General features: G+C 46.0%; 3 protein-coding genes across 3 annotated transcripts; 2 read left to right on the top strand and 1 right to left on the bottom strand.

Moving 5' to 3' along the window:
- Positions 1–868: 868 nt before the first annotated feature.
- On the bottom strand, positions 869–8,248 carry LOC308161412 (uncharacterized protein). Its single transcript, XM_080535428.1, has 4 exons — positions 8,190–8,248; positions 7,506–7,605; positions 3,485–5,572; positions 869–1,263 (listed from the first exon to the last, which is right to left on the bottom strand). Exons 1-4 carry the CDS (start codon positions 8,232–8,234, stop codon positions 1,082–1,084), a joined length of 2,415 nt encoding a protein of 804 aa, XP_080391554.1. The 5' UTR covers positions 8,235–8,248; the 3' UTR covers positions 869–1,081.
- A 2,203-nt stretch (positions 8,249–10,451) lies between these two features.
- Positions 10,452–11,534, top strand: LOC308162839 (C-reactive protein-like; the record flags this gene model as incomplete). The annotated part of the gene is made up of 2 exons (XM_080536979.1): positions 10,452–10,509; positions 11,008–11,534. The coding sequence occupies 2 exons, from the start codon at positions 10,452–10,454 to the stop codon at positions 11,532–11,534; spliced, it is 585 nt and encodes a 194-aa protein (XP_080393105.1).
- A 2,258-nt stretch (positions 11,535–13,792) lies between these two features.
- Positions 13,793–14,485, top strand: LOC308161414 (gamma-crystallin M2-like; the record flags this gene model as incomplete). The annotated part of the gene is made up of 2 exons (XM_080535430.1): positions 13,793–14,056; positions 14,201–14,485. 2 exons carry the CDS (start codon positions 13,793–13,795, stop codon positions 14,483–14,485), a joined length of 549 nt encoding a protein of 182 aa, XP_080391556.1.
- Between the last annotated feature and the right edge of the window lie 416 nt (positions 14,486–14,901).

Below are 14,901 nucleotides of genomic sequence, written 5' to 3' on the forward strand. Positions count from 1 at the left end.
CCCCCCCCCTCCAAAACGCCGACATATTTTTTTTCCTCGAATTAGATTTCGCTCTGTGCCCTAACACAACAGCTAACACTGCTAAACTAAACTAAACGTTCCCCGGGCTTCGCTTACGTCCCTGGCCCTTTGCCCCGGGCATTAAGTGTGCGGCCCAGATTGTTTGATTGATAGGGAACGGAAAAAGAAGATTTTGAGTGACAGCTTACCTGAGTGCCAATCTTCGTCACACTGACAAGCGGCTGCAGCAATCGGGACGCGCAGTTGTCGCGTGGCGTCATCGCGCAAGGACACGCAGGCCGTTTCGCTCATGAATATTCATGAAAGGGGGAGGAGACGTGACGTCAGAGTGCGCCTTGTTCTCGCCCCCCCAGAGTCGAAGCGGTAGGCACCCTGCTGATTGCGTTCATGGCATGCCTAACCTAAATCCCCTTTTCACTTAATACACAACAGTTCAATGAAGCACCTTCGTCAGTGAAAGACAGTCATACCTTCTTTGCGTTGTTACTACCAAGAGCCAGGATCTTCCCCCCACAAAGAGAGAAGAACATCCCGTCTCTTATTTTATGTATTGTGCTGCGAGGATAATTAGGCCAGACTAATGATATGCACTGTACAGGCTCCGAGTCTAAAGACAGAATCATTAAAATAGAATGCAGATTAAAAACACTTGCGTGCTCAGCACTATTCAAACGAGCCCCCTAAGGCACAAAACGGCAACAACACAAAGAAAGAACGGCAGTGTACCCCCCTCGCCCCCCTCCCCCCCCCGTCCCTATACATGAGACAAAACCCTCACAGAAACACTATAATTGGACTTGGACAAGAAAGACAAAGAGAGACTCCAAAAGCTCACTTCTGTGTAGATTAATAGAATATCTTTTAATAGCAGAATTTTTTCACGTCAAGAGGGATTGTAGAACAGAACATAATCATGTGGGACATAATAATTCTAAAAGACGCACAAGACAGGGAGGGTATCTCAGGGAGGTGTTGGGTCCAGGCTGGGGTGTCATGCCTGGGGGTCATGCTCAGCCTTGGGGGGGGGGGGGGGGGGGGGGTCGGGTTGGTCCAGGCTGTCTCAGTGCCTGAGTGCTGGGGCTCTGCCGGAGGAGGGCTGGGGCAGCCTGTACTTGGCCATGTCCCGGTCCATGTCGGCGAAGGTGTAGGAGTGGTACTGGTGGTGCTCCTGGTTCCTGTAAGTGCTGTTGTCGAAAGGCTCGGGCTCGGGCTCAGGGGGGGGTGCTGCAGCCACTGCAGCCTCTGAAGGGGCAGACGGGACAGAAAGACAGGGGTTACAGACGTAGAACAGGCATATTACCAACTATGAACCTCCACCTGACACAAACAACATTAAAATAGATGGTTTGTTTTGTTAGGGATTTCCATTTGTTTCCTGTAAGTCCTATTCTATACCCTTTCCACTGCCAATAGAACAACAGCACACTATATGAATCGCTTTCACAGGTTGAAATTATTTACTGTTGGAAAATAAAGCCATGCTATTGGTGAGGAGAAGTGGTGCCCACGAGTGTGACTCAGCTGTCTGTTTGAGAAGGAAGACTTTCAAAAGGGGGCCGATTTAAATATTCACACGTTTAACAACAGTAGTTTATAGTAGGGCATTTCCTTTAGTGGATAAGGCTGTCCCCCCCCCTCCCTCCCCTACAGAGATAGGGGACAGAGTTGGTGTGAATGGTTGGCCTTAGGGGCTTCTGTCTGGAGTGGTTACTGATCTCTTTGGGTCAGGTGGGGGTGCAAAGGAAAGCGTAATCAGCTTACAGCCAATAAGCAGGCTCGAGAAATTATATTGGGCAGAAAGCCGATATGAGACCAAATTCATCATATATTTCCTGCAAATAATGCAACTGTTGAAAGGGGCTTCTGTCATCCACAAAGAAAAATTGTCTGTTTTTAACAAACTAAAATGTGACTAACTTTAAGTTATGGGAAAAACGCACAAATTTAAAACAACAGGCTGCAAAAACGGTCAAATTCACACCGCAAATGAACATTCAGTCTTTTCAGAGGATAAATACAATGAAACCTTCCACATCGAAAAAAATCATGAGCATATTCAAACATTTTCATTAATTAATGACATGCGTATCCCCAAGGTTCCAAAGTGAAAGATATAGTGAGAGAGAAAAGTAGGGAGAGGAAACCAATGAGTGGTGACAATATTAACGACAAAGGTTGTTTCGATCTCAAACCCTCCGGGCTTCTGTTCTTCAGACTGGAGTCAACGGGGAGGGGAGGGCAGGTAACCTTAGCATTAGCTTGTACACTTTAGCTTATACACTGTAACCATACATTACCATTAGCTTTACACTGTAACCATACAGTACCGTAAGCATGTACACTGTAACCATTAGCTTAGCATGACATTAGCAAACGTACCCAAATACAAATGTCAAAAAACAAAAAGAGCATCGTATCATAATACCAATTAAACAAATAAATACATGACACCATTGGGAGTGGAGGAGATGGATTATGGACAGAGAGAGAAAGTGATACAAAATGGTGAAGAGAGAGTAAGAGAGAGTGTGCTCTCCCTGGTGGGATCCGGAGTCATAGAAGAGTGAGGGGGAGGGAGGAAGTGTGAGCTGGATTAGTTATGTGCTGTCTGTGTGTGAAGATTCCAACGTGAGCCAGGCAAATACCATGCATATATCCTCCTCCAAACATTCACAGTAATGGTGTGATGGTGTGGGTGGCGAAATAGAGACAACAAGGAAGGCAGAAATCTGTCTCATTGTAATGCATGGCATGAGGGAATGGTATTAAAACACATGTTTGATGCCATTCTTCTTCACTTCATTCCATGGATTACAATGGGGGGCGCATCCTTGGATTTCTACCTCCACCAGCCTCCACTAATAGACAAGGCACACGGCAGAGTCAACACAGCAGCTCAGGCATGGCAAATACAAAACAAACAAAAAAAAAGACCCAAATGCAGCAGACACCAAATGCACTCTGGGAACCCAGAGGGGCGTGCCCTGGACACAGATAAAGTCAACGTTCATAGGAGAATCTCCAAGAAATGGACTAGATTTAATCTGTGTCCAGACCCTGGGCGCATGTGAAGAGAGGGAAGTGCAAGGCAAGCAAGCAGGGCTGAGGTGACAGGCATGCAACCATGCACATGGCTGAATTAGCCAAATGAAAGCATTATGACATGTGAAATGAGAGGGCTACTTTTACGTAGCATTCTGAATAGCAAGAGCTGCTTTTACTTAGCTTTATGAATAGCAAGAGCTTACAGCAAATGGGGGGGTAAAATAAATCCATAAAAACATTTAATAAAGCTATAGCTAAAGCAAATAGCACGTATGTGTGGTAGTTTACAGAGCTTTAAGATTTAACAGTACAAGTTACGAAGAACAAAATTGAGGAAGAAATATGACCGTCTGTGGTTGAAAAAGATCCACAGAGGAGAGAGAGAAGGTTTTAAGGGGGGGGTGTGGGTGGTGTATACCCTCAGACGCCTCGACCGGTTCGGCCTCAGCCATCAGCTCCTCGCCTGCAGCTTCAGCCACTACTGGGGCGGTGTCTACAAGCTCTTCTGCAGCGGCAGCTTCAGCATGCGCAGCTTCTGCTACGACGGCGGCGGGGTCTACAAGCTCCTCTGCAGCAGCGGCCTCCACGGGGGCAGCTTCAGCTACAGCCTCAACGGCCTCCACAGCGGCTTCAGCTGGGGCAGCCTCAGCTACAGCCTCCACGGGGGCAGCCTCCACTGGAGCCTCAACTACAGCGGCCTCAGCTTCCGCCACTACAGACTCTACAGGGGCTTCAGCCGCAGCCTCCACGGGGGTTTCAGCTACGGCATCTTCTACAGGTGTGGCTTCTACTGGGGCCTCGGCAGCAACTTCAACTTCTGGGGCAGAGGCAGCCTCTATGGGAGCTGCATCAGATACTTCCTCTGCAGCTGCTTGGGCCTCCGGGGCAGCTTCTACCACAGCTTCTGGAACGACCTCTGGGGTGGCTTCTGCAGCAGCCTCCACTGCGACTTCTGGAGCGGTCACTTCAACCTCTGGGGCAGCTTCTGCTGCTACGACCTCCTCTGTGGCAGCAGCAGAGATCTCCGGGGCGGAGTCTACCAGCTCCTCAGAGCTCACAGTTGGGGCAGCTTCCGGGGCGACCTCCAGGGTAGCTTCGGCTGGGGCTGCTTCTAGGACGGGTGCGGGGTCAACGAGCTCAGCGCTCACAACTTCTGGGGCGGCCGCTTGGGCATCCTCACTGACGACAACTTCTGCCGCGGCTTCTGGTGCAACTGCTTCCTCAACAACAACCTCGGGAGCGGCGGCCTCCAGAGTCACTGCAGGGGCGGCGGCTTCTTGTACAGCTTCAACAGGAGTGGCTGCGAGAATGGCTTCAGACGGTGCTGCGGGCGCCACAACCTCCTGCTCAGCATCACTGACCTGGTCCTTCACTTCTCCTGTAGCTTTGACGACCACATCTTCCTTTGTGGTGGCTTCCGTCTTCACCTTAACGTCCTTCACCTTTTCGTCATCGGAATCTGAGTCGGAGTCGGAGTCGGAGTCAGAGTCACTGGATGAGGAAGAGGAGGCGGCCATTTCGTCAGCCGACGGGGCTCCGGTGGAGGCGGCGGAGGCTACAACTGGGTCAGCTGAGGCTGCGACTGGAATGTATTTTGGCACAGGAGCTTCGGCACCAGCAGCAGTGACGGCAGGCTCCGCAGCGGCAAGCTCCGTTGCAGCCTCGGCGACGGGTGGGGCTGCATCCACAACTTCAGCGGCGGCATCGACCATGAGTGGGGCTGCATCCACAACTTCAGCGGCGGCATCGACCACAGGCGGCGCTGCATCAACAACGGGGGCTGCAGTATCAGAGACAACTGGGGCAGCGTCAACTACCTCTTGCGTAGCGGGGGCCTCTGCTGTCACTGCTTCAGCTGGGGGGGCAACTTCGCTGGCAACGGTCTCTGCAACTGGTGCTGCGGCCTCTACTACAGGTTCGCTGGCAACAGCTTCAGCAACTGGGGCTGCGGCTTCTACTACAGTTTCACTGGCAACAGTTTCTGCAACTGGGGCTGCGGCTTCTACTACAGGTTCGCTGGCAATGGCTTCTGCAACTGGGGCTGCGGCCTCTACTACAGGTTCAATGGCAACAGCTTCTGCAACTGGGGCTGCGGCCTCTACTACAGGTTCGCTGGCAACAATTTCTGCAACTGGGGCTGCGGCTTCTACTACAGGTTCACTGGCAACAGACTCTACAACACTCTCAGACACTAGTGCAGGCTCAGAAGACTCTACGACTGGAGGAGCTGCATCGACAACTGGACTAGCAGTGGCTTCAACAGTGACCTCCTTGGTAGCTGGCTCTTCAGCCGCTGCAGCCTGGCTTGGGGGGGTGGACGTTGAGGCTGGTTGTGCTGCAGCAGCAGCAGCAGCTACTATTGATTCAGCAGTGACGGGGCTAGCCACTGGTACTGTTTCACCTAGAGCTTGTGCTGGGGAAAATCCAGGGGCTGAGAGCTTAACTGGGAAGGCAACAGCGGTCTTGTAGGCAAGGAGAGAAGCCCTCTCGTCCGGGGCCTCTAAGGCTGAGGGAATGGTAAATGGGACAGAGTGAGACTCAACAGAAATTATGACATCATAAGAAGTAGGAGAATCGTGAGGCTTGTGTATCAATAAACAAGTGAAAACTATGAATACCAAAGATTACAGAGAACTCACCTCCTAGGGCCCACAACGATAATAGTCAAATCTGATATTTGCATTCCATATTATTAAAGTGATTTGACTGTTAAAAAAGAGAGGATTGCCCAACATACATTTCATTAAAATTAAGAAGTATAGCTGAAGAAGAAAACCTTATGTATGATGTAAACCAGCTCTTTATCTTCTTGTGATTTTATGCATCTATGCTTTTTCCAAAATGTGTTTCTTTTTCCTTTCTTAAACACCAGGGGAGCCTCCCCTCCTAAATTTCGTTGTTTGGTACCTGTACTGTAACAATGACAAATAAAGTCTATCTATCTATCTATCTATCTATCTTAGATTGCAGAAGCATAAAAGATCACAGATTTGGCCACGTTTTGTTCCACTTTAGGAACACTGCCTTCAGATTGGTTTCACCATTTAGAAATTTCAACGTTTTGTATACATAGCCCCCCTATTTCTGGGCACCAAAAAACAATCATGTTTAGCATTTCGATTAAAATCCTTTAACTGCTTGAAGTCTGCGACCCATTCACCCCATCAGACACTGGGTATCTTCTGTGGTGATGCTCTGCCAGGCCTGTATTGGAGCCATCTGTTGTTTTGAGGTTTTGTTTTGAGGTCTTTGCCTTGAGTCGCCTCTTCAGGAAATTGTATTTATGTTCAATTGGATTTAAATCTCGAGATTGCATTGGCCACTCTCACACTTTCCATTTCTTGGCCCTGAAATACTCCACAATTGCTTTGGCAGTATGAAGCACCGTCCAATGAGATTGTAAGCATTTTCTTGAACTTCAGCAGACAAGATGTTTCTCTACACTTCAGAATTAATTCTGCTGCTGCCGTCAGCAGATACATGATCAACGAAGACAAGTGAACCAGTTACAGTGGCAGCATACCACCTCACAGATGAGCTGGTATGCCGTGGATTTTAGGCAGTTCCTTTTATATCCACACGTTACACTTGCCATCACTCTGGTGCATGTTAGTCTCATCTGTCCGCAAGATCTTTTTCCAGAACTCTGCAGGCTCTTTTAGGTACTCTTTAGCTAACTGTAGTCACACCATGCAGTTTTGGACTTGCAGTGTAGCCTATGTAGTCCTGCTAGTGAAGTCTTCTGTGGATGGTAGTGGGTGACACATTCACACCTACCTCCTGGAGAGTCTTCCAGATCTGTGGGACTTATTTGGGGGGTTTTCTCAATCATGGTGAACATTCTTCGGTCGTCTACTGTATTACTTGGTCTATGAGCCTGCTTGCGATTGCTGAGCTCACCAGTGTTTTCTCTCTTTTGGATGATGATCCAAACTGTTGATTTTTGGCAAGTCTAAGGTTTCAGATAATTTACAGATAATAATACTTTTGGTGCCCTAAACTAGGAGGGCTGTATAAAAAGGATGTCATTTCTATATGGTGAAACCAATCTGAATAAAAAACAACATTGAATTAAAGCTGAGAATCAGCGTAATTGTCTGATTTCAAATCCAATCTGTTGGGAGTGTAGAGTGTAAAGGCCAAATTCCCAACTCTTGAAGTGTAGCCAGTCTTCGATTTCCAATCGGTGTCAATAACCTCGTATATAAGAATGAGCTATAGAGGGGGGGGGGAAAAGTTAAGACTTCACATAGCTCTGGTTTCCCAGCAGCTGGCTGACTGAAAGACAAAATCACTTACTGAATTTATTTGGCACAATTTAGACTGACAATAAATCACATGATAATCTGGGAATTGTGTGCGGAAATAATCCAATTGTGATGCTGGAAGGAAAATCGACAATGAGAAACAAGTTAAACAACTGAAGGGAATGGTCTTACTCTTCGCCTTCTTAGCTGGTGACTTGGGCTCCTTCGCCTGGGTGCAGAATGCTGAGACAGAGGGGCTCCTCAAAATGCCCAAGCTCTCCAGCTGGAGACACTGCACGAGAGTAAAACATGCATGAATATATATATTTTCTTTGTAGATTTTACAAGTAAAGCAGTAAGTGATTTACGTCTCAACTACTCAACCTCACTGACAAGTCGTGAGCTTAGAACTATAAGGTTCTATCTCCGTTTAGGGCAGTTCAGAGATATTGAGCATCAAAGTTTTCACATTCCATTATGTTTTGTGAGATGGAACCTTTGTATTTTATGAATAACTAACTAAAAAATGTCAACATTTTAAAAATAACACCACACAGGCATTAATAAACACCAAATGGGTCAGATTATGTAAAAAAAAAAACTCAATTTTGACAGAAATGGAGATAGAACCTTATAATTCTAATTTCTAACGTCACAAAATGTTATCTCTTCCCTTTAGCCAGTGAGATGTGTGCACACTAGCTGTCACTGTCACACACCGCAGATGAAAGTGCTAGGGTCAATCAGGACGGACACACTGGAGTTCATTTGAATGGTTTCATTGATTCAGAATCTAAACTCTAATATTGTCCGTGAGAGAAAGAATGACAATGTAAGTAAAGAGCAACACATTTGAGACGTTTAACGAGTCATTACCTTGAGAGACCCCAGTCGTCCTAACCGAAGCAAGGAGGTCGCCATTTTGGTGCTGCCAATATTATTTACCGTGCGGAAACACGGAAATGTCCTGACGTACCAGGAAAGTTCCGTCCTCTGTGCTGCTACGGTCAAATAAAGGTGACCCTGCTGCTCATAGTCAAGAGGGAGATCATAAAAAAAAACGTACTTCGTGGCCATAATTATTATGATAATATGTGACGCGATGTGGTGGAATGATCATGGAGGGGGCAAAGTAATTTTTCTGTTTTTTACATATTCTTAAACTACATATTGTAAGCTTTCAAATGATGTGTCATACATAGAAATTGGGGAAAAATTGAAGACGACATGAGTATTTGAAACTTGTTAACCCTGAAAACTAAATCCTGAGAAAACGGCGTTCAAAGATGTTTTACTTTTTCACACCTTCACACAGGCAGGTAATGGGCGGTAACAATAGCTGGTCAACCCCACCCCCAACCACTCCCCCTCTAGATTGACAGCTATCAGCTGTCAATACCTGTCAGTGTTAGTCACTGGGACAGCTATAGTTATACCATACCTGTCAACATTGAGATTGTCCAACAATTAAGTGTTAAATTATCTTATATTATAGGTAAAAAAAACGGGAGATTTATGGGAAAATATTTAAACGGGAGCACAGCGGGAAATAAAGGTAAAATACAGGAGAATCCCAACCCCCGCAGTGGCGCAGCGGTCTAAGCATTAGCCTCTAGTGCAAGCTGCCCACCGGGGACTGGGATCGAATCCCGGTCTCGCCAGACCCGGATATGGCCGGGGCTCACAGGGAGCGGCATATTGAGCGGCCGCTCCCAAGGGGGGTATAGGACTATTTCCGGACAAGGATCCGTCGCGCAACACCGCCCCCGTCTGGTGCTGGAGTAACGGTGTCGGGCTCGAGGAGCCAGACAGCTAGTCTGCCTGGCTATCTCCTCTGGGGCTGCCGCGGCGGATCCTACTCAATAGGCAGGGGATAATTGGATGCTAGGTTGGGTGCAATTGGATACCAAATTGGGTGAAAAAGGGATAAAATCAGAAAAAAAAAGAAGGAAGATAAAAGTGGTTAGAGTGGTTTTGTGTTTGGTCTCTGTGTCGGCTGTGAGTGGCAGAGTACAGGGCAGTGGTGTAGCGGACGGGCCCGCAAGCGATGCACCGCGGGGGGGCCCCAGCCACTAAGGGGCCCCCTAACATTGGATACAAACTTTTTTTTTTCCCAAACGCGAACGCGAACCGGCACGGTTCTTTGCCGGTGTGAAAGCCCTATATGAGGGGTTCAGCGTCAGTTCGCTTCGGTGCACCTTGCTGCCTGATTGTCTGTCCCTGTGTCATTCACTCTCAACATGGATACAAGTACAATAAGCATTCTTTAGGTGGAGGTAGATTCTCTATTCCGACATTATAGCCGCTATATGTGGGACTGTCGGTCCGATATTGTAAAAAAAAAAAAAAAAAAGAGTTTACGGAAGTACATGTCTCAAGTATTATCTCGGCGGTTAGTCGAGTGAAAGAAAACAACATACAGATGATAATTCACACAATATAATACCACGAAAGCGTACGGCACTAAACAACAACGTTTATTTGGGCAGCATCATACTCAAACTCAGGTAGAAGGGCAGGGTCCGGCCAGGTTCACAGTCACAGGCTGTCAGTGCAATCATACAGGTACATCATTCAGCTGACCATCACACTCCACCCCATAACATGGTGCCCATAAGGGACCCGAAACCAGTCCCAACAACAACAAAAATATACTAAATAAATAAACATCACATGTAAAAAAACAAATATCCAGTTCATTACATATTGTAGTGACCCACAGAGTAGCGGGTATATTGATAACCATGCACAGCTGCCCCGCATTCCCGTATCAGGCAGATGGCCCAGGGAAGAGAACTGCAGGCTCGTTAGCCCCACATGCCACACCTGGGCCTCCTCCTAGGGACTCACAGATAAGGAGGAGCCACTTCTCTGTTCCACTGATCACAATAAAAAGGACAGGAGAGACCAGACATCATAGGAACTAAACAAGACATCTTCTGGATCAACTAAGCTACTGCCGTTCAGTAGACAAGGTAGGTTCTCTAGCATGACATACGGTGTTAATGCCATACACTTGCAATTGAAGAGAATGCATTCAAGGAGAATACAAACCCATTTAAAGTGTATACTTGCATGTACACTGAAACCCTAATGTCATATTTGTTGTAAACATTGCTGTTGATGTATTGTGAACAGATGGAGAGACTCTTTGTGGTGCTGGTCATGTTCACCATGTGCTGGGCCGAGCCTCAAGGTGAGACATCTGAACCTCCTGTTGATTTACTTTGAACATTAACTCTCATTTGACATACGATCAGTATTCATATGGCACTACACGCATACCTGGAAGTACATACCATTTACATTTGTGTATGCACTGGAAATCTCTTCAGGCAGTACTAACATTACAATTCCGAATGTGCTTTGAATGTTTTGTTTTTATTTGATGGACTAAAGCCTGTTTTTCTGACCAGATCTCACAGGTAAAGTGTTTACATTTACACAAGAAACGAACACTGCGCACGTGAAGCTGACACCAATAGGAGAGACCCCTGGCTCTGTGACCTTATGTCTCAGGTAATGTAGTGTTCAATACTACTTCTGTCGTCAAGTTAAGACAACTCAAAACACCTTGACTGACGTTGACCTTGTGTCTGTATGGTGGATCTGTAGTTATATTAAACAGTTCTTGTTCTAACTCTTCTAACTCTTGTTCTATATTTATGAACCTCTTCCTGAAGGTATTTCACAGACCTGCGGCGAGCCTATGGTCTGTTCTCCATGTCCTCTAAAAAAAGCTTCAACAACCTGCTGCTGATCAAGGGAAAAGAGGTTGGGAACCTGCAACTGGCGGTCATGGATAAAGTTGTCAAGTATAATAAGTGGCTGCCAGATGAGCTCAACGTGTGCATGTCAGTGTGTGGGACCTGGGACTCCACCAATGGGCTCGTTCAACTGTGGACCAATGGGAAGCCCAGCACACGGAAGCAGGGCTACACTGGGGATAGAAAGTTTGATGGTGCTCCCATAATTGTCCTGGGTCAGGACCAAGACTCCTATGGGGGGCGCTTTCAGAAGGACCAGTCATTTGTTGGGCAGATCACTGACGTGCATGTGTGGAACCGTGTCCTGTCTCCTTGTGAGATTCAGCAGTTCACAGATAATGTAGACTACAGCCCAGGCAATGTGATTAACTGGAGGGCTCTGACTTACACTGTGACTGGGCCGGTGTTTGTAGAGGACAAGCAGGGATCCTGTCAGGAGAAAACAGTGTGTTAGGTGAGAAGCATTTCTACTTTCTACTACTTCTGTGGTGTTTAATCTACTCAACATTCTCAAATTGCTTAATGTGACAATACCTCATGATGCCCCCCCCCACAACTTGTTGAATGTATTCTAACTGAAATTGAGTCAGTTGATGTACAGCACTTATGCCAATGTTTTATTCCCCACTGAATCTAATAAAAGTAGTTAAGCAGTACACTGTTATTTCTTTATTGGAGTACAGAACAGACGCTGTATTGCACACTTTTGTTTAGCTTTTATTTGTTAACCTTGTATGAGTCTCATAGAATCCTGATTCAGTGAGTGCTCATTGAACACACTGCATGTTAGCCTCTACACTTTGGGAGCACAGTAGTTAATGCAGTTTATTTTACAAAATGCTGTTAGTCAAGGCTGTCCCCAGTCTCAACCAACTCAGAATGCAAAACACAAAGATTTTCTTGGGAAAAACACACACCATAATACAGGATTTAACTGGGTTTCACAACCACAACCAGCTGCTCCTCTACAGCAGATCCACCCCCTCTACCTGTCTGCCCTGGAGTCAAAGTTACTCTCTCTACCTGTCTGCCCTGGAGTCAAAGTTACACTCTACCTGTCTGTCTGCTTATAAACAGCTAGCATAGCGTCAGACAAGCTGAACTGTTCTCTAATCTAACCCTTTGATGTTTTCCTCGTGAATATCATGCCACAGTTATGAAATGCCAAACACCCGTTTTGACGGTAACTGTTTACAGGCCACTTACACCAGGCAGTGATGTAAAGGGTTCAAACAACAACACTTGATTAGCCAATGCACAACACCTGTCAAATATTTCACCTAGTGGTATTCCATAAGTGTTCATGAAACCGATGCCTAGCCACTAGGTAAGATATGACACAGGTGTTGTGCATTGGCTAATCAAGTGATGTTGTTTGAACTCACACCACTGCATTCACTTGTCACTGCCTTATGCTTGAAGGTCTATGACTGAAAGCTTGCAATAAACACAGATTTGAGTGTGTGCATGCAGGATTTTTTTTTCACTCTATTTGATACTCTTCAGCTTCAGCACCTCAGCTAAAGCCTGGTACATGAGGATTTTCTAAATCTTAACAGATTTTTTATCTGAGACACCCCACACATGAAGATAAAAAATCATGGATTGAACAGCCTTGATCGTATTGTTTGTGCCGATATTCCCATTTCAGCACCCCACATACATAAAGATTATCGTTACGACAATCTAGAGTCTCGTTCCCCAAGCCAGAAATCTCGCGTGATCAAACACGATCTGACGTAGTACTCTGACTGACCTGTACGAGGCCCAACCCAACCCTGACTTGTACTTCTCAACAACTTTGTCTCTGACTTGTTTGGAGAGTTCCTTGGTGTTCATGGCAGTGTTTGGTTGGTGGTGCCTCTTGCTTAGGTGTTGCAGCCTCTGGGGCCTTTCAGAAAAGGTGTATATATACTGACAGATCATGTGACACTTAGATTGCATACAAGTGGACTTCATTTCACTAATTATGTGACTTCTGAAGGTAATTGGTTGCACCAGAAGTTTTTAGGGGCTTCATAACAAAGGGGGTGAATACATATGCACATGCCAATTTTCAGTTCTTTATTTTTTTTTATTCTTTTTTTATATATATATATTTCTCATTTCATTTAAAAACTAACACTATTTTGTGCAGATTAATCAAATAAAATTCAGATTTTTATTTTATTTTTTATTACAGGTTGTAATGTAATAAAATAGGTAAAAAGCCAAGGGGGGTGAATACTTTTGCAAGGCACTGTACATCTGTGCCATGTACATAAAAGATAGTTTGGGCACCATGGAGGAAACTCTCAGCACCATAGTGATTATGATTCGCTTGTGCTCACGCTTGGGCTTTGGGCTTTGGGTTTTGAGGTCCTAGCCGAGTCCATGGTTCAGGACTCAGCTGGATCCCTCCGCTGTAGACACTGACCTGGGACAATTACACTGTAGACACTAACCTGGGACAATTACACTGTAGACACTGACCTGGGATAATTACACAGTAGAGATTACAGCATGGACAATTAATGAATACTAACATGTGGCAGAAAGGCCCCACCCCTTTGACCCCCTTTGACGGGTCAACCAACGAGTCATCGTAAATGGGTGGGTGATAAGGCTAGTCGCTGACTCAGAGCCTCTTTCTCTCTCCAAACAATGGTAGAGGCCCCTGGTCCCACAGGTATAAAATGGAGGGCTTCCCAACAGCTAACCACCACTAGCAACATGACTTCCAACATGAACATGGGTAAGATCACCTTCTACGAGGAGAGGAACTTCGGCGGCCGCTCCTACGACTGTATGAGCGACTGTTCCGACATGTCCTCCTACATGAGCCGCTGCCAGTCCTGCAGGGTGCACAACGGCTGCTGGATGGCCTATGAGCGCAACAACTACATGGGCAACCAGTGGTTCTTCAGGAAGGGCGAGTACTCCGACTACAACAACATGTTCAACTGGAACATGAGTTCCTGCCGTTACATCCCCATGGTAAGTCCATACAACCATCTATCTATCTATCTATCAATCTATCTATCTATCTATCTATCTATCTATCTATCTATCTATCTATCTATCTATCTATCTATATATCTATCCTCCCACTAAACCCATGTCTTCCTGATCCCATTGCAGCACAGGGGCAACTACAGGATGAAGATCTATGAGAGGGAGAGCTTCGGAGGTCAGATGCACGAGATGATGGACGACTGTGACAACATCATGGACCGCTACCAGATGAACAACTGCATGTCCTGCAACGTGATGGACGGCCACTGGCTCATGTACGAGCAGCCCAACTATATGGGCAGGCAGTGGTACATGAGGCCCGGCGAGTACAGGAACTTCAGTCAGATGTGCCACGGCCACAACAACATGAGGTTCATGTCCATGAGGCGCATCATGGATAACTGGTACTAGATGTTGCTTGATTGGCTCTTCGAGAGATCTAAAACACATTGAATAAAGTTTTTTTTTTAAATGTGAATTTTGAAGTATGTTTTGTTTTTTTTAAAAGTGTACGATGATAACACACACATACACACACGTGGGAATGCATGTACACACACACACAGTTCTCTCTCTCTCTCACACTCACTCTCTCTCTCACACTCACTCTCTCTCTCTATGCTTCTAGTTGTAGGATGACAGTAGACATGCTTCTCGCTCACCCCCCCATTGCTTTTTTTGCTTCTATTTTCTATTTGCTTCTATTTATTTTTATTATTATTTATTTTTATTCTGCTGTAATCGCTACACTAATGGTTCTCCACCCACGCAAGCCTTTGAAGAGGATTAAGATCAAAATTCACACTTCCCAAAGCTGACGAGGCAGT

The sequence above is a fragment of the Nansenia antarctica genome, assembly GCF_963989245.1.
Source record: "Nansenia antarctica genome assembly, chromosome: 7".
NCBI classification, from domain to species: Eukaryota; Metazoa; Chordata; class Actinopteri; order Argentiniformes; family Microstomatidae; genus Nansenia; species Nansenia antarctica.